This window comes from Ictalurus furcatus, chromosome 4, assembly GCF_023375685.1.
Source record: "Ictalurus furcatus strain D&B chromosome 4, Billie_1.0, whole genome shotgun sequence".
Lineage (NCBI taxonomy): Eukaryota > Metazoa > Chordata > Actinopteri > Siluriformes > Ictaluridae > Ictalurus > Ictalurus furcatus.
The window spans coordinates 2,402,534-2,417,402 of record NC_071258.1 but is presented as its reverse complement, the minus strand read 5'-3'; the positions used below and the strand labels follow the sequence as shown (position 1 = coordinate 2,417,402).

Genomic DNA, 14,869 nt, shown 5'->3' with positions numbered 1-14,869 from the left:
TTTTGGAAGAAGTATAGATGTTTAGAGTATTAACAGAATAGTGCACGCACACGCACGCACACACACACACACACACACACACACACACACACACACACACACACATTCTTGTAATTATAACATTCTGGGGACAGTAGTCCCACCCATGTGTTGTGGGGACACCACTTTCCTGAGGTCCTACAGATGTGAAAAAAAGGGTCAGCTTGGTGTAGCAATTCATATATATAGGTCTATTCGCACACACACACACACACACACACACACACATACACACACACACAATCACAGGACATCAGTAGTCATAAAGGGAGCAGCGAGTGCCAGACTACAATCTGTGAAATCTAATATTCTACTGTTCAGCTCTTAATTCATGAATGTAATGGGCCTGCATGTTTTACTGATCAGTGCACACATAAAAATAAATCTCTCTCGCTTTTTAATGTATTACACACGGCTTCCTGACGGCGTAATCGCTCCCACTGGCCTACAATACAGACTTTCTGACTTGCTCTCTGTCTGTCTCTCTATTTCGGCCGACTAAACCTTATTACTTCTTACATAAATCCCAGTGGCTCTTTCCCCCCCTTACACACTCTTGTTCACAGGAAAGCCATTGATCATGATCCCCAAACATCGGCCTCTTTTTTGATGCAGACAGAAATAAAAATAAATGTCGCCTGACATCGTCATTAATCAGACATGTCTTACATGTCTTCAGTGTGATAGCAAAACAAAAAAACTCGACTCTTTTGTTTACGTCACCGGAAAATCTTCAACGCAGAGGAGTTTGAGCTTTGCGGTTTCTCAATAGCACGCTTTTTTTGTGTCTTAGGAACTTCATGAGCGAGAAAAGAAGACACAGGGGTAAACAAAAAGCTGTTTATAGCTGTTATAACATAAGACATAACAAGAACGAACTCGTTTCATAAAAACATCCCTCTACATTCTGTAAATGTAAATGTCCCTTTACATTCTGGAACATATTGGAGATGCTACTGTAGGTTAAATACTTTTTATAGCGTAAAAATTATTTGCTACGTGTTCTTTCTTTTATAGTTTTCTAAAATAACAATAACAATAAAAAAAAGAGTTACTTAGGTTTGAAGATCATTTAAAGGTGGTATCGTAGCCTCAAAAAAATTTGGAGACTCGAGAGCAATACTTTAAATAAATAAATAAATAAATAAATAAATAAATAAGAAAATGGCCGCCACGATGGTGTGAACTGCATGCATTCGTTGTAGAACGAGTCTGAATGAAAATAAGTTTCCGTGTGTATCTATTGATGTACATTGGTCCTGCTCGTATCTCTCCAAACATAAGAGACGATCCAGAACGTTCGCATTTTTTAGTGGCGCCTCCGTCCTCGACGTCATCACCGCAGTGTGTGTTCGCGTGTTTGTGTATCGTAGAACGTGCCTGAAGATTTGGCTTGTTCTGATCATGCATGTGTGTGTGTGTGTGTGTGTATGTGTGTGTGTCCAGGGACAGCCTTAGTCTTGTATTATGGTTGTGGTCTGGCAGGATTTCACTCTCTCCTCATTTGTAAACACTCACCTCCTCCATCACGGTCATCAGAGAGCCGCTGTCCTCACGTCAGGAAGCGCTCTGACCTCATCACATCCCCGAGAGCGACATGGGAGAGGACGGAATTCGAGAGACCGGACAGGAAAGAAAAGAAAACAAGCCACGCAGAGACGCCAGCGATGAATTACGATCTGCCGCCTGTCTTGTGAGTCGGGCTGAAGGTGAACTCTCAGATTCTGAGTCTTACAGCAAATAAAGAATCCAAGAGGCCAAGCTCTGGCGCTGGTATTAATGCCATGGCTTGCTAGGGAAAGAAAAGGAAATAAGATATACATGAATTATAACCTGATGCCGGTCTGAACATTTCTAATTCAATCAAGTCCGTACGTCTTTAATAAAATCGGAACCCAGATCGCTTACAATTATGCGCCTTTGCAACAAAGTCAGATATTTTGGATCAAAAGAATCAAAATGTGAAAAGGACTATTTTTTAGGATTGTAGGACTATGATGAGAGAATCTGTCGTATAATCTGACGTGCAGGTACGTGGACTAGTGATGGGATGTCTGGCTATTTTTTAATGAGTCAGCTCAAATAACTGTGGGTTCGAGTCCTTCTGGGAAGTTCGTATTTACGAGTTGGGAAGTCGTAATTGCGACGTCAGGTGCGTTCAAATCAGTCTAGTTGGCGCGAGATGGCGAGATAGTGTATCTTCTCTTAATTAACTACAAAAAAAAAATACAGCAGTTTTTAAACTGTAGTTCTAGAAAATGAACAACAAACGTGCATCAGGTGTGTGTGTGTGTGTGTGTGTGTGTGTGTGTGTGTGTGTGTGTCTGGTTCAAAAAAAAAAAATCTTTAATCCATTTATGAAGCTACTGTAAACTTCATATCGTAATCGTACAATGCTATCGTGTTTCGTCCAGGCAATTCGATTGTTTTATCGTAAACATTCAATTTCAACAAATTTACCATCAACCACAGAGGTTGCATCCATTGATTCCGCCATGTTTTCTTACTGACACGCCCCCAACTCGGGGCTCAAAGGAAATCCCAAAGAGTTTCACCACAAAGTAACGCAATTACAATCTTTCCACGCAAGATAAGATCTTTCGGCTCCCGAACGAGTCATTGCCATTTTTTTTTTCTCTAAACAGACAAACTACGCAATATTTTGGATATGATTGTTCTGGGGTTGTTGTTGTTGTTGTTTTTTGCCCAGCTATTGCTTCAACTGTTCTGTTCTGAAATCTTATTTTACCTTCTAATTAACAAATCAGCACTGCTTTGCATTGCATTGTGTAAAGCAAGCAAGCAAACAAACAAACAAACAAACAAAACCCACAATAACTTCGATAAATACATTCGCACTAACGTACAACTCAGATTTTTACATTAGGAATTCACGAAAGCGAACTGATTCATTACGCTGCGAATCGGCTCTCGTGTTCGCCTAAAAGAACCGACTCACGGGACTGACTCTTCTGCGAACGACACATCATTAATATGTACCTTAGGGAGGATCTGTTGCTCCTCATCTGCAGCGTTGATCACAACAACAGTCCTCAAGGGAAACTCAGTTCAAGCATCAAAACCTGGTTTAGCACCACACCCTGTTCATCACTATTACACACTGATACAGATAAACATACATGTGCGATCACATAACGATGCAAAAGAATCATACACTACAAAGAAACATGCACCAAAATCCTGTGTCCAATCCACTTCATATAGGAAAAGCTGCACTAGAATGACTCTGCTGCCATCGTGTGGTGAAGAAGAAGAAGAAGGTGAAGTCGTGCAACCTGACGAGTTGGTTTGTTGTCATCTCCACAGCAACCGCTCGGTGACCTGCTCTTCAGAGAAGAACCGAAGAACCACGTCGAGAAACACAAGAATCGAGTTTTCATCCCACCATGACCTCTTCACTCCTCTCCAGGTACGACTGAATTGGAATGATGTATGATGATTCGATTCGATCATTAAATATGCATATCATACTCTACCTGCACGGTGACACAATGAAAAATAGGCCAAATTCTTCACAGACCTGCTTACGTCATTTTCGTAATACTATGATACTGTACAACATACTGTGTACAATTCCAGTGCCATTCCAAATGATCCGTTTAATATCTCTGAAGTCCGATCTGAAACATCAAATGGAAACTCTTTAAGGCACATACTCTTCTATCGACCTATTCGTCTTTTGTTAGAGCTGGGAGATATACTGTACAGCACTATAAGCAATAAAACACACCCTGTTGTGCTGTTATAGGATACTAATCCACAACAGGGCGGTGTGATGACGTGGAGTCACTGTTACCACCCTGAAGTTGATTATTTTCCTATAACAGCATGTCCTGAAGCAGGGGTCTCCAACACGTAGGTCGCAAAGACATTCTGGAGACACTTTCCGATTTCATCCAATCAGAGTGGGCTATACCACTTCCTATCCCGCCCCCTCCAATGAAAACGTAGTATTTATTTGCCACATCGGCCGTCACTCCAAATTTTCAATCAAGCGTAGGCGTAACCACGCATTCTGTCCCCCTAATATACAGTACAAAATATTTTCTATATGTCCCCCTTTAATGAACCCTGCCAACGGATCTGTCTTTTCTTCATCCATTCTATTTATTCATGTCTATTCCTTTTTCATATATTTCCGTCTGTTAAGGAAAACAGGTGTGTCCCCCCCGCTCCAGTTGTACACTTGGTCGCGCCCATACTCAACGCAAGATCGTTGATGTATTTTAGCCGCTCAGTCTGTAAGAAATGGAGACCGGAGCCAAGCGTAGAAAAGTGCAGCAGAACATACGAGCTTTTTTTTCCAGACACTGAGTAACTAGATACCTAAATAGTAGCTGACCTTAGCTTAGTATAGAAATCATCATACCATGGCTTGGTTTGTTCTTAAGAACGTCAATTAACTGGTGATATCTGCACACCCACGAAGTAGGCTAGGCTAACGTCAGGCCCAGTTTTCGACCATTAACGTCACCTTCACTTGCACATCCTCCCGCCGAGTCCGTTGTGAACCCTCACGCCGTGACAGACCGTTATAAATGTGAGTGAAAGTGAGGAAAGTTGCACCGCATTTCGTTCCTTTACGCTACATTTGTGCTAAGGACGACTTGATCACATTTCAAAGCAGATGGCTGAACTGTTCAGTGTCAATGCTGTAGAGATGGAGGTTATTAATCTTCAAAATCATATCCAGCTGAAACCTCAGCAACATCCACAACAGTTCTGGAGTCTGGTAGGCCCAGAAAACTACGTGAACATTCACCAATGAATGAATGAATGAATGAATGCCTTTTATTGTCACTATACATATGTACAATGAAATTAAGAGCCACTCCTTTTTGCTCTGTGCAAACATGTACATTCATGTACAAACATGTGCTGCCCTCAAAGCATCTGCTTTGATTTGGCTCGACATACCTTTATGAAGCAGCGTTTTCTGATATGAACGTGATCGAATCTAAATTCAGAACAAGACTGACAGATGCCCATATAAAGGATTGCGTAAGAGTGAACCTAAGTGCATACACACCAGCATATACCTCTCTTGTGGAATCGATGCAGCGTCAGTCAGCTCATTAACTGTAAATAAGCGTGAATGCACTTCATGTCATACTTGTGGCCCATCATGCGCTTTTCTCATGTACCGTGCACTCTCATTCACGTGGTGTACATTTTAGTTCAGAACGCAGGCCGACATTTGAAAAGCTACTGCTGTTTATATTCCAGTTTAATTTAGTTTGGACTTTCATTAATGTATATACGTAAACAACCGTATAGTTCTGTGTAGACAACTATAACAACGTGTGCTGTTTTCCGTAAAAGAACTGTATTCTCCGATTGTGTTTTCTTCTCTGACTCCTTCACGTGCATATCAGTTTGTTAATTGTGAGAGTTATGATACATTATGTGAAAGATTGTAAGTATTGTATGACATGAGTAGCTCCCAGCCACTTTCATTTTTAAAAAAAAAAATTTAAAAAATAAATAGCTCTTTAATGAAAAAAGGTTGGAGACCCCTGTGCTGAAGTCTCTTATAAGCTAAATAAGTTAGGTCCTGTTTTCACTTACGTTATTGCGCTATACACGGTCTTTCCCTCTCAAGTCTCTCTTGTTTTTTCCCCTGCTTACTTTGATACGACACAGAGAAATACACAAAGCACAAACTCCTCTGTCCTGAAGATGGTGGAAAACTTAACGTTAGAGCTTTACCGCCGATTATTGTATGTATTAGGTGATTGACGGTTAAGGCTCTGGGTTACTGATCGGAAGGTCGGGGGTTCAAGCCCCAGCACTTCCGAGCTGCCACTGTTGGGCCCTTGAGCAAGGTCCTTAACCCTCCCTGCTCCAGGGGGCGCTGTATCATGGCTGACCCTGCACATAGTAACCCCGACTTCCTAACAAGCTGGGGTATGCGAAGAAAAGAATTTCACCGTGCTGTAACGTATCAATAAAGACTCATTATCATTATCATTATATGGTGAAATGTTCTGTTAGGAGATTTCTAGATTTGAAGGAGTCTCCAGTGTCAGAGCTTTGTACCAGTCGGTCAGTCTTCAGGACAGAGGAGTTTCTGCTTCAAGCTGCTTTGGTATAAGAGGAATAAAACATTTGGGAATGTGCCGTTATTGGACAATAATCAACTTCAGGATTGTAACAGTGACTCTGCTTCATCACACCATCCCGTCGTTGACTATCGTCCTACAACATCACATCCCTAAGTGCTTCAATCCTCGCTCGTCTTTTGCGCTCAATCGCATGTAATTCGACTTGTCTATTTATATAAGTGTGTGTTTTTTTCCCCCAGAGACTCACAGCTGAAGAGTATGGAGTTGACAATAAGCAACGCTGAAAAGTACATGGGTCAGTTCTGCACGTCGCTCGCCGCGTACACCCGCAAAACGGCTAAACTGAGAGACAAAGCCGACTCCCTCGTCCAGCAGCTGCACGAATACGCCAGCACCGAAGGCCCTGAGCTCAGAATCTGCCTGAAGAACCTCTCAGAAGATCTAGCCATGGTGCAGGATTACAGACAGGCCGAGGTGAGACGAAATGAAAATCTAATGTCGCGTAGTCGGAAGCGACTACGGAAAATATACTCGTATTAAAATGAATACATTAATGTGTAAAAAAATATATTTTCAGATCGTGTGCAACTATTTGAAGTTGGACTCATTTTTTATTTTATTTTTGTATTTGTACTATTTTATTATGCAAAACTACAATCATAACCAAATATCTGGCGTTAAATACGTCATTTCAATACATATTGTTGCATACAGGTCAAAATAAAAAACGATTTTAATGGCCGTTTTTAAATGTTTGAAAATATCCCCTGAATAACATTCGGAATATTGCTTTTCCGTACGTAGCTGATGTCGTGTCTTTGTAGGTTGAGAGGCTGGAAATGCGCGTGGTCTCCCCGTTAAAGGCGTACGGGAACATTGTGAAAACTAAACGAGTGAGTTAAACTTATCAAGTTAATCTAACGCAAATTTGATATAGTCCATACCTTGCATTCACACCATTACAAGCACATGTTAGAGAAGGTAAAGAACGAGAGAGTGATTTTAAAGAGCGTAGTTTCTTAATGAGGATAGTTTCATATCCCTGAGTACAGTGCCTTGCATAAGTATTCACCCCCTCCCCCTCAACTTTTCCACATTACGTGCACTGCAAAAAAAATAAAAATAAATAAATAAATCACCTTACTGTAGCAAGGGAAAATATCTTGAATATAGTAAAACTTTATAAGAACCAAATATAAGATCATTAAACCTATTTCTCGACATTATTACTCATTTCAAGCTTATCTATAATGCTTCTTCGTTTTAGAAATAAACGCGTAAAATTTTAGTGGACGGCTTCCTCTAGAGAGAGGACTGCTTCTCCTCTAAAGTAGCTGTCATACCATACTCTAGCTATTTTTCAGTAACGTCTCCTTCCAGAAGCAGGTGTGTTTATTATGTCACGCGACACTTTAATCGCACACAAGTGGAGTAATGAGATAAAATCCCAGTTACAGTAAGTCCATTTTAGTTCCAGGTCGTAACGACAAAACGTTTAACGTTTTAACGTTTTAAACAGGGTCGAATACTTATGCAAGACACTGTAGCATGTTTTAAAATGTTTGACAGCTATTTTTATATATATATATATATATATAATATATATATATATATATATACATGTGGTAATAATATTTCATCGTAATGCTAGGGCCTAAAAGTTCCAATTAAGAATCTGCACCTCTGATTTCCAGGAAGACTTGAAGAGGTTTAGTGCCGATCGTAACAGGGAGATGAAAGAGCTGCAGAGGTTGGAAAAGCTCCGGCTGAAGAACCCAGGGGACAGACAGAGCATCGTATCCTGCAGCAATACACACGTTTATCATATATATATATATATATTTCAGGTTGACTATTTACTGTATATTTTCTCTCCAACAATATAAAGTGCTGCTTATTGTCCTTAATCCACTCCATCAGACACAGGTAATCATGGAGGGACTGGATGCTATCTGTGATAAACATCATTTTCATAATGTGGTCTTTAATTTTAGCATTTAATAATCATTCTCAGTAACGTGGGCGGAAATCTATCAAGTGTACGACACTTTACTACAACCTTCCAATATATTGATTATTATGAATATTTATTATACACTCATCTTTACCCAGGGTGCCAATAATTCTGGAGCTGACCATGTGTATCTACAGTCGGACTGAAAATATGATAGAAATTGAACTTTTTATTTGAAGTAGATTAATTTATTCTAAGAAAAAAAAAAAGAAAGAAACAATATTTAAAAATATATATATTTTAACACAAGTCACAATTATTGGCACCCCTAGAAGAAGAAAATTAGCTGAAGCATGCTTCTAGTTTTTATTGTACTTTAAATTCTGTTGCTTGTAAATTTATTTTGTACAATTTATTTGGATTTTTCGAATGCACATTTTATTGTGTACACTTACTGTATATTTGAGGAAAAGTAAGGAGGGAAAAAAAAAAGAGATTAGCGTATACACGTACATGTACTTATCGAAGGAAAACGGTTACGCAACACCTGTATCACCTGTGTGAAAAGTAATCGTCCCGCGAAACGTGATAAGTGGTTGCGCTAATCTCAGCGGCAACACCTGCAACCAAATGCTTCCAGTAATTTGAGATCAGGCTTTGGTATCACTCTGGAGGACCTTTGGCCACTTCTTTGGCAGAATCGCTTTAATTCTGCTTAATTCTCAATGGGGTTCAGGTCAGGACCTTGACAAGGTCAATCCAAAACCTTAATTAGTTCAGAGGTGGACTTGCTCTCGTGCTTCAGATTGTGAGTTCTCCACTGGAGTTATCGTATGTGTGTCTAATCATACGTAAGATGGAGCGTTTACAGAACCGTTGATTATCTGTGTTCCTCAATCATGGATGTCCTGATTTGATTAATCCTTCCCAGGCTGAAACAAACGTGCAGAAAGCCAGCAGCAATGCCAACAGGAGCTCCAGGCAAATGGAGGAGACCATCACGGACTTCCAGAGACAGAAACTCTGTGATGTAAAGGTCAGTAAATTTGTTTCCAGCACAGCGTACACAAGAAGTGCAGGCCCATCAGCACAGTACATAACAATCGTGTTATACATTTACCGAACTTACTAAGATGTTCTTATTTCAGAGGATCTTCACCGAGTTCATCATGGTGGAGATGCTCTTCCATGCCAAAGCTCTGGAGGTTTACACACACACCTTCAACAACTTGGAAACTATGGACATTGACAAAGATCTAGAGGTGAATATTTAGTGACTCGGTATATAATTGAAATCTCTTCTTCCCTCTTTTTTTTTTTTGAGGGGACAATAGATAGATAGATAGAAAGATAGAAGGAGGGAGGGATGGATGGATGGATGGATGGATAGGTGGACAATTGAATGGATGGTTGGATGAAAGGAAGGAGAAATGGCTGGTTAGATAAGCAGATAAATGGATGGATAGATGAATTGATATATGGAAGGTAGAATGGATGGATGGATGAATATATAGGTGGATAGATGGATAATTGATGGATGGATGAATGTATGGGTGGATAGATAGAAGGATGGATGATAAATGCATGGACAGATTAAATACTATAAGGAAGGATGGATGGATGGATAGGTGGACAGTTGAATGCGTGTATGGATGGATGGATGGATGGATGGAAGGAGAAATGGCTGGTTAGATAAATAAATAAAAGGATAGATAGACAAATTGCTGTATATGGAAGGTAAAATGGATGGATGAATATATAGGTGGATAGATGGATAATTGACGGATGGATGAATGTATGGGTGGATCGATAGAAGGATGGATGATAACTGGATGGACAGATGAAATGTTATATGGAAGGATGGATGGATAGCTAGTTAGGTGGATAGATAAGTGGATGGACAAATTAAGTAATATATGGAAGGAGGGATGGATGGACAATTGGTTGGATGGATGGATGGATGGATGGATGGATGGATGAAGACATTACATTTTATTATCATTCTATTCCTAATTTTCATCTTCAGAGAATCTCAATTGATGTTCCAGGTGCTTTGTTTTTTTTTTCGACGCTGTATTTTGTCGACCCGTATATTATTCCTGAATTATTACCGAATTTATCGTTCTCGTAAAAGTGAAAGAATTGATTAGACGATGTCCTACAACTGTTCTACAGCTTTTCAGGAACCAAATCCAGATTTCTGGCCCTCTTTTGGAAAACACAGCTCTTCTCACTAATGTGCCTCAATACTCGAGTCCCACTCAGTCTACACTCAGACTGACTCACCAGCCGAGCCTTTCTCACCCCGTGCGGACCTCGGATCGGCCGAAAAAGGTGACTCAAGCATGGAATGAATTATTTATTCATTTATCCGTGTAAATGTAGTGAAAGAGGAAACATCATGACTTAGGACTGCTTTCTATAATAAATGAGATCGAGCACCCCTTAAGGTGGTGCTCTCTCTTACAAAAAAAAGGTTCCTCAAAGGTTCTCCGAATGGTTAAACCTTTAAAGAAGGGTGGAGGGGGTATCCTAAGAGCTCTTTAGAATCTACTGAAGCATTCACTCCTAAAAATAAACATGCTAGAAAAGGTTCTTCAGAGCAGTGACATAAAAGAACCTTTTTTTGGTTCCTTAAAGAATTAAACAAGGTTAATGAAGTATTCTTTGTTGTCGCCACAAAACGTTCCACCACTTAAAGCCCTCCCACATAACATACTACTATACGATGGTCATTTTTTTCATTTCTTGCCGGCACCATTAATCAAAAGTTTCCTTAGAGCACCAAAAAAGGGTTCTTCTATGGCATCACTCGAAAGAACTCTCTGCTTCTCTTAGATTTCATAGTATTACTATTATATTCATTTTAACTGACCAACTATATATCTTATCTTCACCAGGTGTGAGTGCGAATCAGAGATTCTCATTCATAACGGACATTTTTCAAACACACGCCGCTGTTGAATTCTCCATTCTGATTGGATGATATTTTTTTTTTTTTAGGTTTCGTTATTGTTAAGTTTTCTGTAAATAGACTGTTTATAGCTGCTGTAACGTAACCGATAACAGGAACTAACTTATGTTCCACGACATTAAACGTCACTCTAAATGGTCGAAAAGTATGATGTTCTCTTCTTTAATGAATTCATTTAAAATAATAATAATAATGATAATAATAATAATAATAATAATAATAATAATAATAACATTCACCTGTTTCTCTTCTTCAGTCTCTGAACAGACCTTTCCGCAGACAGCAGGAGATGGACAGGGAAGAGGAAGAGGAGGAAGAAGAGGAGGAAGAAGAGGAAGAAGAGGAGGAGAGATACGACTCTGAGGAAGACGTGGAGGAACCACAGACTTTCCGGCAGTCCTACGCGTCTCAGTATACCACAACTCTCAGACAGAAATGAGAAATGTTCATCAATTTGTCATGTGTGTAAAAAAAACCCCAAAAAAACAGTGATCATGTGATATAGAGTGTAATTTATAGACGATAAATTATGTAAATGATATGACATATGAAGAGCAGAACTTACTGCCCAATTAAAATGATGATGATGATGATTATTATTATTATTAAAGACTGTACTCTGTTTTAATGCTGAAAATGAAATCGAGGTAAATATTAGAAATAAACCTAAAATGCTGTACAATTTATATGTGAGTTATAGAGTTTATATGTCATTAAATATAAAATGCACTTCTATGGTTACTTCTATAGTCTATATCATAATCACCACAAGGCTATTTGGGTCTGTAAACGACCTCGAAATCAACGGACGTAGGACCGCGAGAGTTTCGTTTCGAAACAGCGAGGAACCCGAGGCAACGTGAGAGTCTCGGACAGGAGAGGGCACCAACGCTTAGAAGATCCAGAGCATTGTGATATTCTCCACCCTCGGAATTCTCCACCGTTCTCATAGTGAACACTCCAGTAACGGATCCCTTAACGTCCATGCGGAACACGCTTAACGCTTGCCGCATGTAAAATGTACTGGAACGTACCGATATGAGTAATGACCAAACGGACCGAAAACGTGACCAGCTCGCTCGGTTATGATTTTGTAAACTGATGGACGCTGACAAATATAAACGCACGTGTTGTGGGTTTTTACGATAAAAACGTTAAACCTACACCAAAGAGCTCATTTCTTGCACGGAGAACGAACATTTCAACAAAAGGACCTGAAAAGGTGGCTAAAGCGGTTGTAGAGATACTAACCTTTAATGCAAAACATTATCAAGATACCAAAAAAAAAACCAAAAGAGGAACTGGGCAGGTCAACCAATCAAGCGACAGACTGTCTGGACACACATCCAATCAGAAGAGCCGGAAGAGACACGGGTTTGTGTGAGAGTCTGTGTAATATCAGAGGTGCGTGTTCGGTTGCTCGTGATCGAATGGTGTCATTACTTACGGCAGCGTGTTACCGCCTCGGGGCGGCCGTGCGAACGTGTGTAATATAATCATAGACCACACGGTTCTCGCTCAGCAGGTCTTTTCTTCGTCCTGTCTCACACCCTGCGGCCTCGATGAAAACATGATGAATTACGCGCACATTCTGAAAAGGAAAATCAATTAACAACGAGGATATCTGCCCCGAGCAGTCACGTCTGGCTGGGTCATGCCTGTGATGTGTCTGTTCACACTCACGGTGACGAGGAGACGTGGTGTGTGTGGCCATTGTGTCCTCTGCTGCACACACGTCCACGATACCAGGGGGGAAAATGGAGGAAGGAGGAGGGAGGATGGGAACGAGGTGTGCGATAGACTCGAAGACAATCTCCACCATTAGGTTTTGATTCAAGATGCCGATAAATATTCAATCGGAAAATGATTCTTTATGTATCTACCTGGATTCTGATTTTCCTGGTGTAATTTCATGGTGTGTAATACTGTATCATATATATATATATAATGTGACACGAACCCATAGTGAAGTGAGGAACCCGAGATGCAATTCTACTTATGTGCATGTATATCTGTGTTGAGGCAGCGTCTTTCCACTGTGCTGAAATCTGCAGTGCATCTTGGAATCGATTTCCCCCGATCCCTCGTGTGGAATAACAGGGAAAATGGTGTTTGTTAGTTTGGCGATTATAAAAAATTTATCTCCATTAAAGGCAGGTTATGGATCCAGATATCCAGACTCCACGAGCTCTACTGCAAAGTTCTCAGATAATAGATAACTTTTAAGTGACTACGGGTAAGGAAAAGTGGTGTACAGACAGACAGACAGACACACACACACACACACACACACACACACACAGAGGTTTGAGAAACAGCTAGAGAGAGAACATCAGATAACATGTGCCAGATTCACAGAGAGAGAAAGCATGAGAGAATATGAGAAAGAGAGAAACAGACAGAAAGTGTGTGAGAGAGAGAGAGAGAGAGAGAGAGAGAGAGAGAGAGAGATTCATCATTGTGAGTGCACAGATTGCAAAAATAAATCTGAGACAACAGTCAAAGAGAGGAGGCAGGAGACTGAGACAGAGAGAGAGAGAGAGAGAGAGAGCGAGAGAGAGAGAGAGAGAGAGAGAGAGACACACACACACAGAGGTTTGAGAAACAGCTAGAGAGAGAACATCAGATAATGTGTGCCAGATTCACAGAGAGAGAAAACATGAGAGAATATGAGAGAGAGAGAGAAACAGACAGAAAGTGAGAGAGAGAGTGAGAGAGAGAGAGAGAGAGAGAGAGAAATTCATCACTGTGAGTGCACGGATTGTGAAAATAAATCTGAGAGAACTGTCAAAGAGAGGAGGCAAGAGACTGAGATAGAGGTAGAGAGAGAGAGAGAGAGAGAGAGAGAGAGAGAGAGAGAGATCACGATTAAAGGAGATGATTCAGAAGTTCAGCATTTGCATGCAGGTGAAAGACACACAGTCATTTGATGTAATGGAAGCATCATATGAAAGAGAAATAACCTTTACAGCGCTTATTCAGACGGGAGTCAAATATGTTTCCATTCATTACTTCATGCACACACACACACACACACACACACACACACACACACCCAGTCCCTACATCCTATACCACTTACATTACTGTTAAATGATTTACACAAGCATAGGAAAACTGGGACAGAACATGACTAACCATGGAGAAGTCTGCTCATGAAGGGTGCCAATAATTCTGAAGCGTTCTCTCTATCTCGCTCCCTGCTTATTAGTTCTCTTGACAGGGGAAGAGGAGAGCAGCAGAGCAGTCGGTTATGAACAGGGCTGTGTGTGTGGCGCAGGTCTCTCCTTCGGGCTCCAGACTCAATGATGGGATGGTCTCCATAATGTGAGAAAGCAAACACACGCACACACACACACACACACACACACACACACACACACACGCACACACACAAGCTCATAGTAATAATAGAGATTATTACCCTGTCAATGCCCCGGAGAGAAACAGACATGGAAGAACGAGTGCAAACTGCAGGCAGAGTGAAGTGAAGAAGGGAAATGAACAGGGGAAAGGTGATCTGAAGAGCAGAAGCGCCACTTTTCCCCGTGTATCGATTGCGAAGATCGCTTTTCTTAGCCTACGCATCCATATAAACAGCACCGTATACGAGTTCTTCTCAGGAACAATGTCAGGCATGTCGCATTACACAGAACCGCATACCGACCAGTTGACCTTTTGAGCATTTCCATCAGAAATTCGCCATTCTCGTTCTTCGCTCTTCATCGGTTGCGAATCGTATCACCCACGTGAGTTACTGAGGAGAAAAAACAATACGTCGGAACAGTAACGTCTGGCAGAACTGTTCACGTGTTT

General features: G+C 40.6%; 1 protein-coding gene across 1 annotated transcript; it reads left to right on the top strand.

Annotated features, from left to right (window-relative positions):
* The first annotated feature begins 1,636 nt into the window (after positions 1-1,636).
* Positions 1,637-11,738, top strand: LOC128607178 (CBY1-interacting BAR domain-containing protein 2-like). The gene is made up of 9 exons (XM_053623869.1): positions 1,637-1,748; positions 6,280-6,599; positions 6,950-7,018; positions 7,820-7,921; positions 8,046-8,051; positions 9,011-9,115; positions 9,228-9,341; positions 10,255-10,413; positions 11,310-11,738. The coding sequence occupies exons 1-9, from the start codon at positions 1,637-1,639 to the stop codon at positions 11,490-11,492; spliced, it is 1,170 nt and encodes a 389-aa protein (XP_053479844.1). The 3' UTR covers positions 11,493-11,738.
* The last annotated feature ends 3,131 nt before the right edge of the window (positions 11,739-14,869 follow it).

What these genes read in the sequence shown, in the direction of transcription:
- LOC128607178 (XM_053623869.1), top strand. Translation starts at nt 1,637, where the DNA reads ATGGGAGAGGACGGAATTCGAGAGACCGGACAGGAAAGAAAAGAAAAC. An exon ending in TCTTGTGAGTCGGGCTGAAG is followed by an intron (nt 1,749 to 6,279) that starts GTGAACTCTCAG and finishes CACATCCCTAAG; the next exon opens with TGCTTCAATCCTCGCTCGTC. An exon ending in AGAAACTCTGTGATGTAAAG is followed by an intron (nt 9,116 to 9,227) that starts GTCAGTAAATTT and finishes TTCTTATTTCAG; the next exon opens with AGGATCTTCACCGAGTTCAT.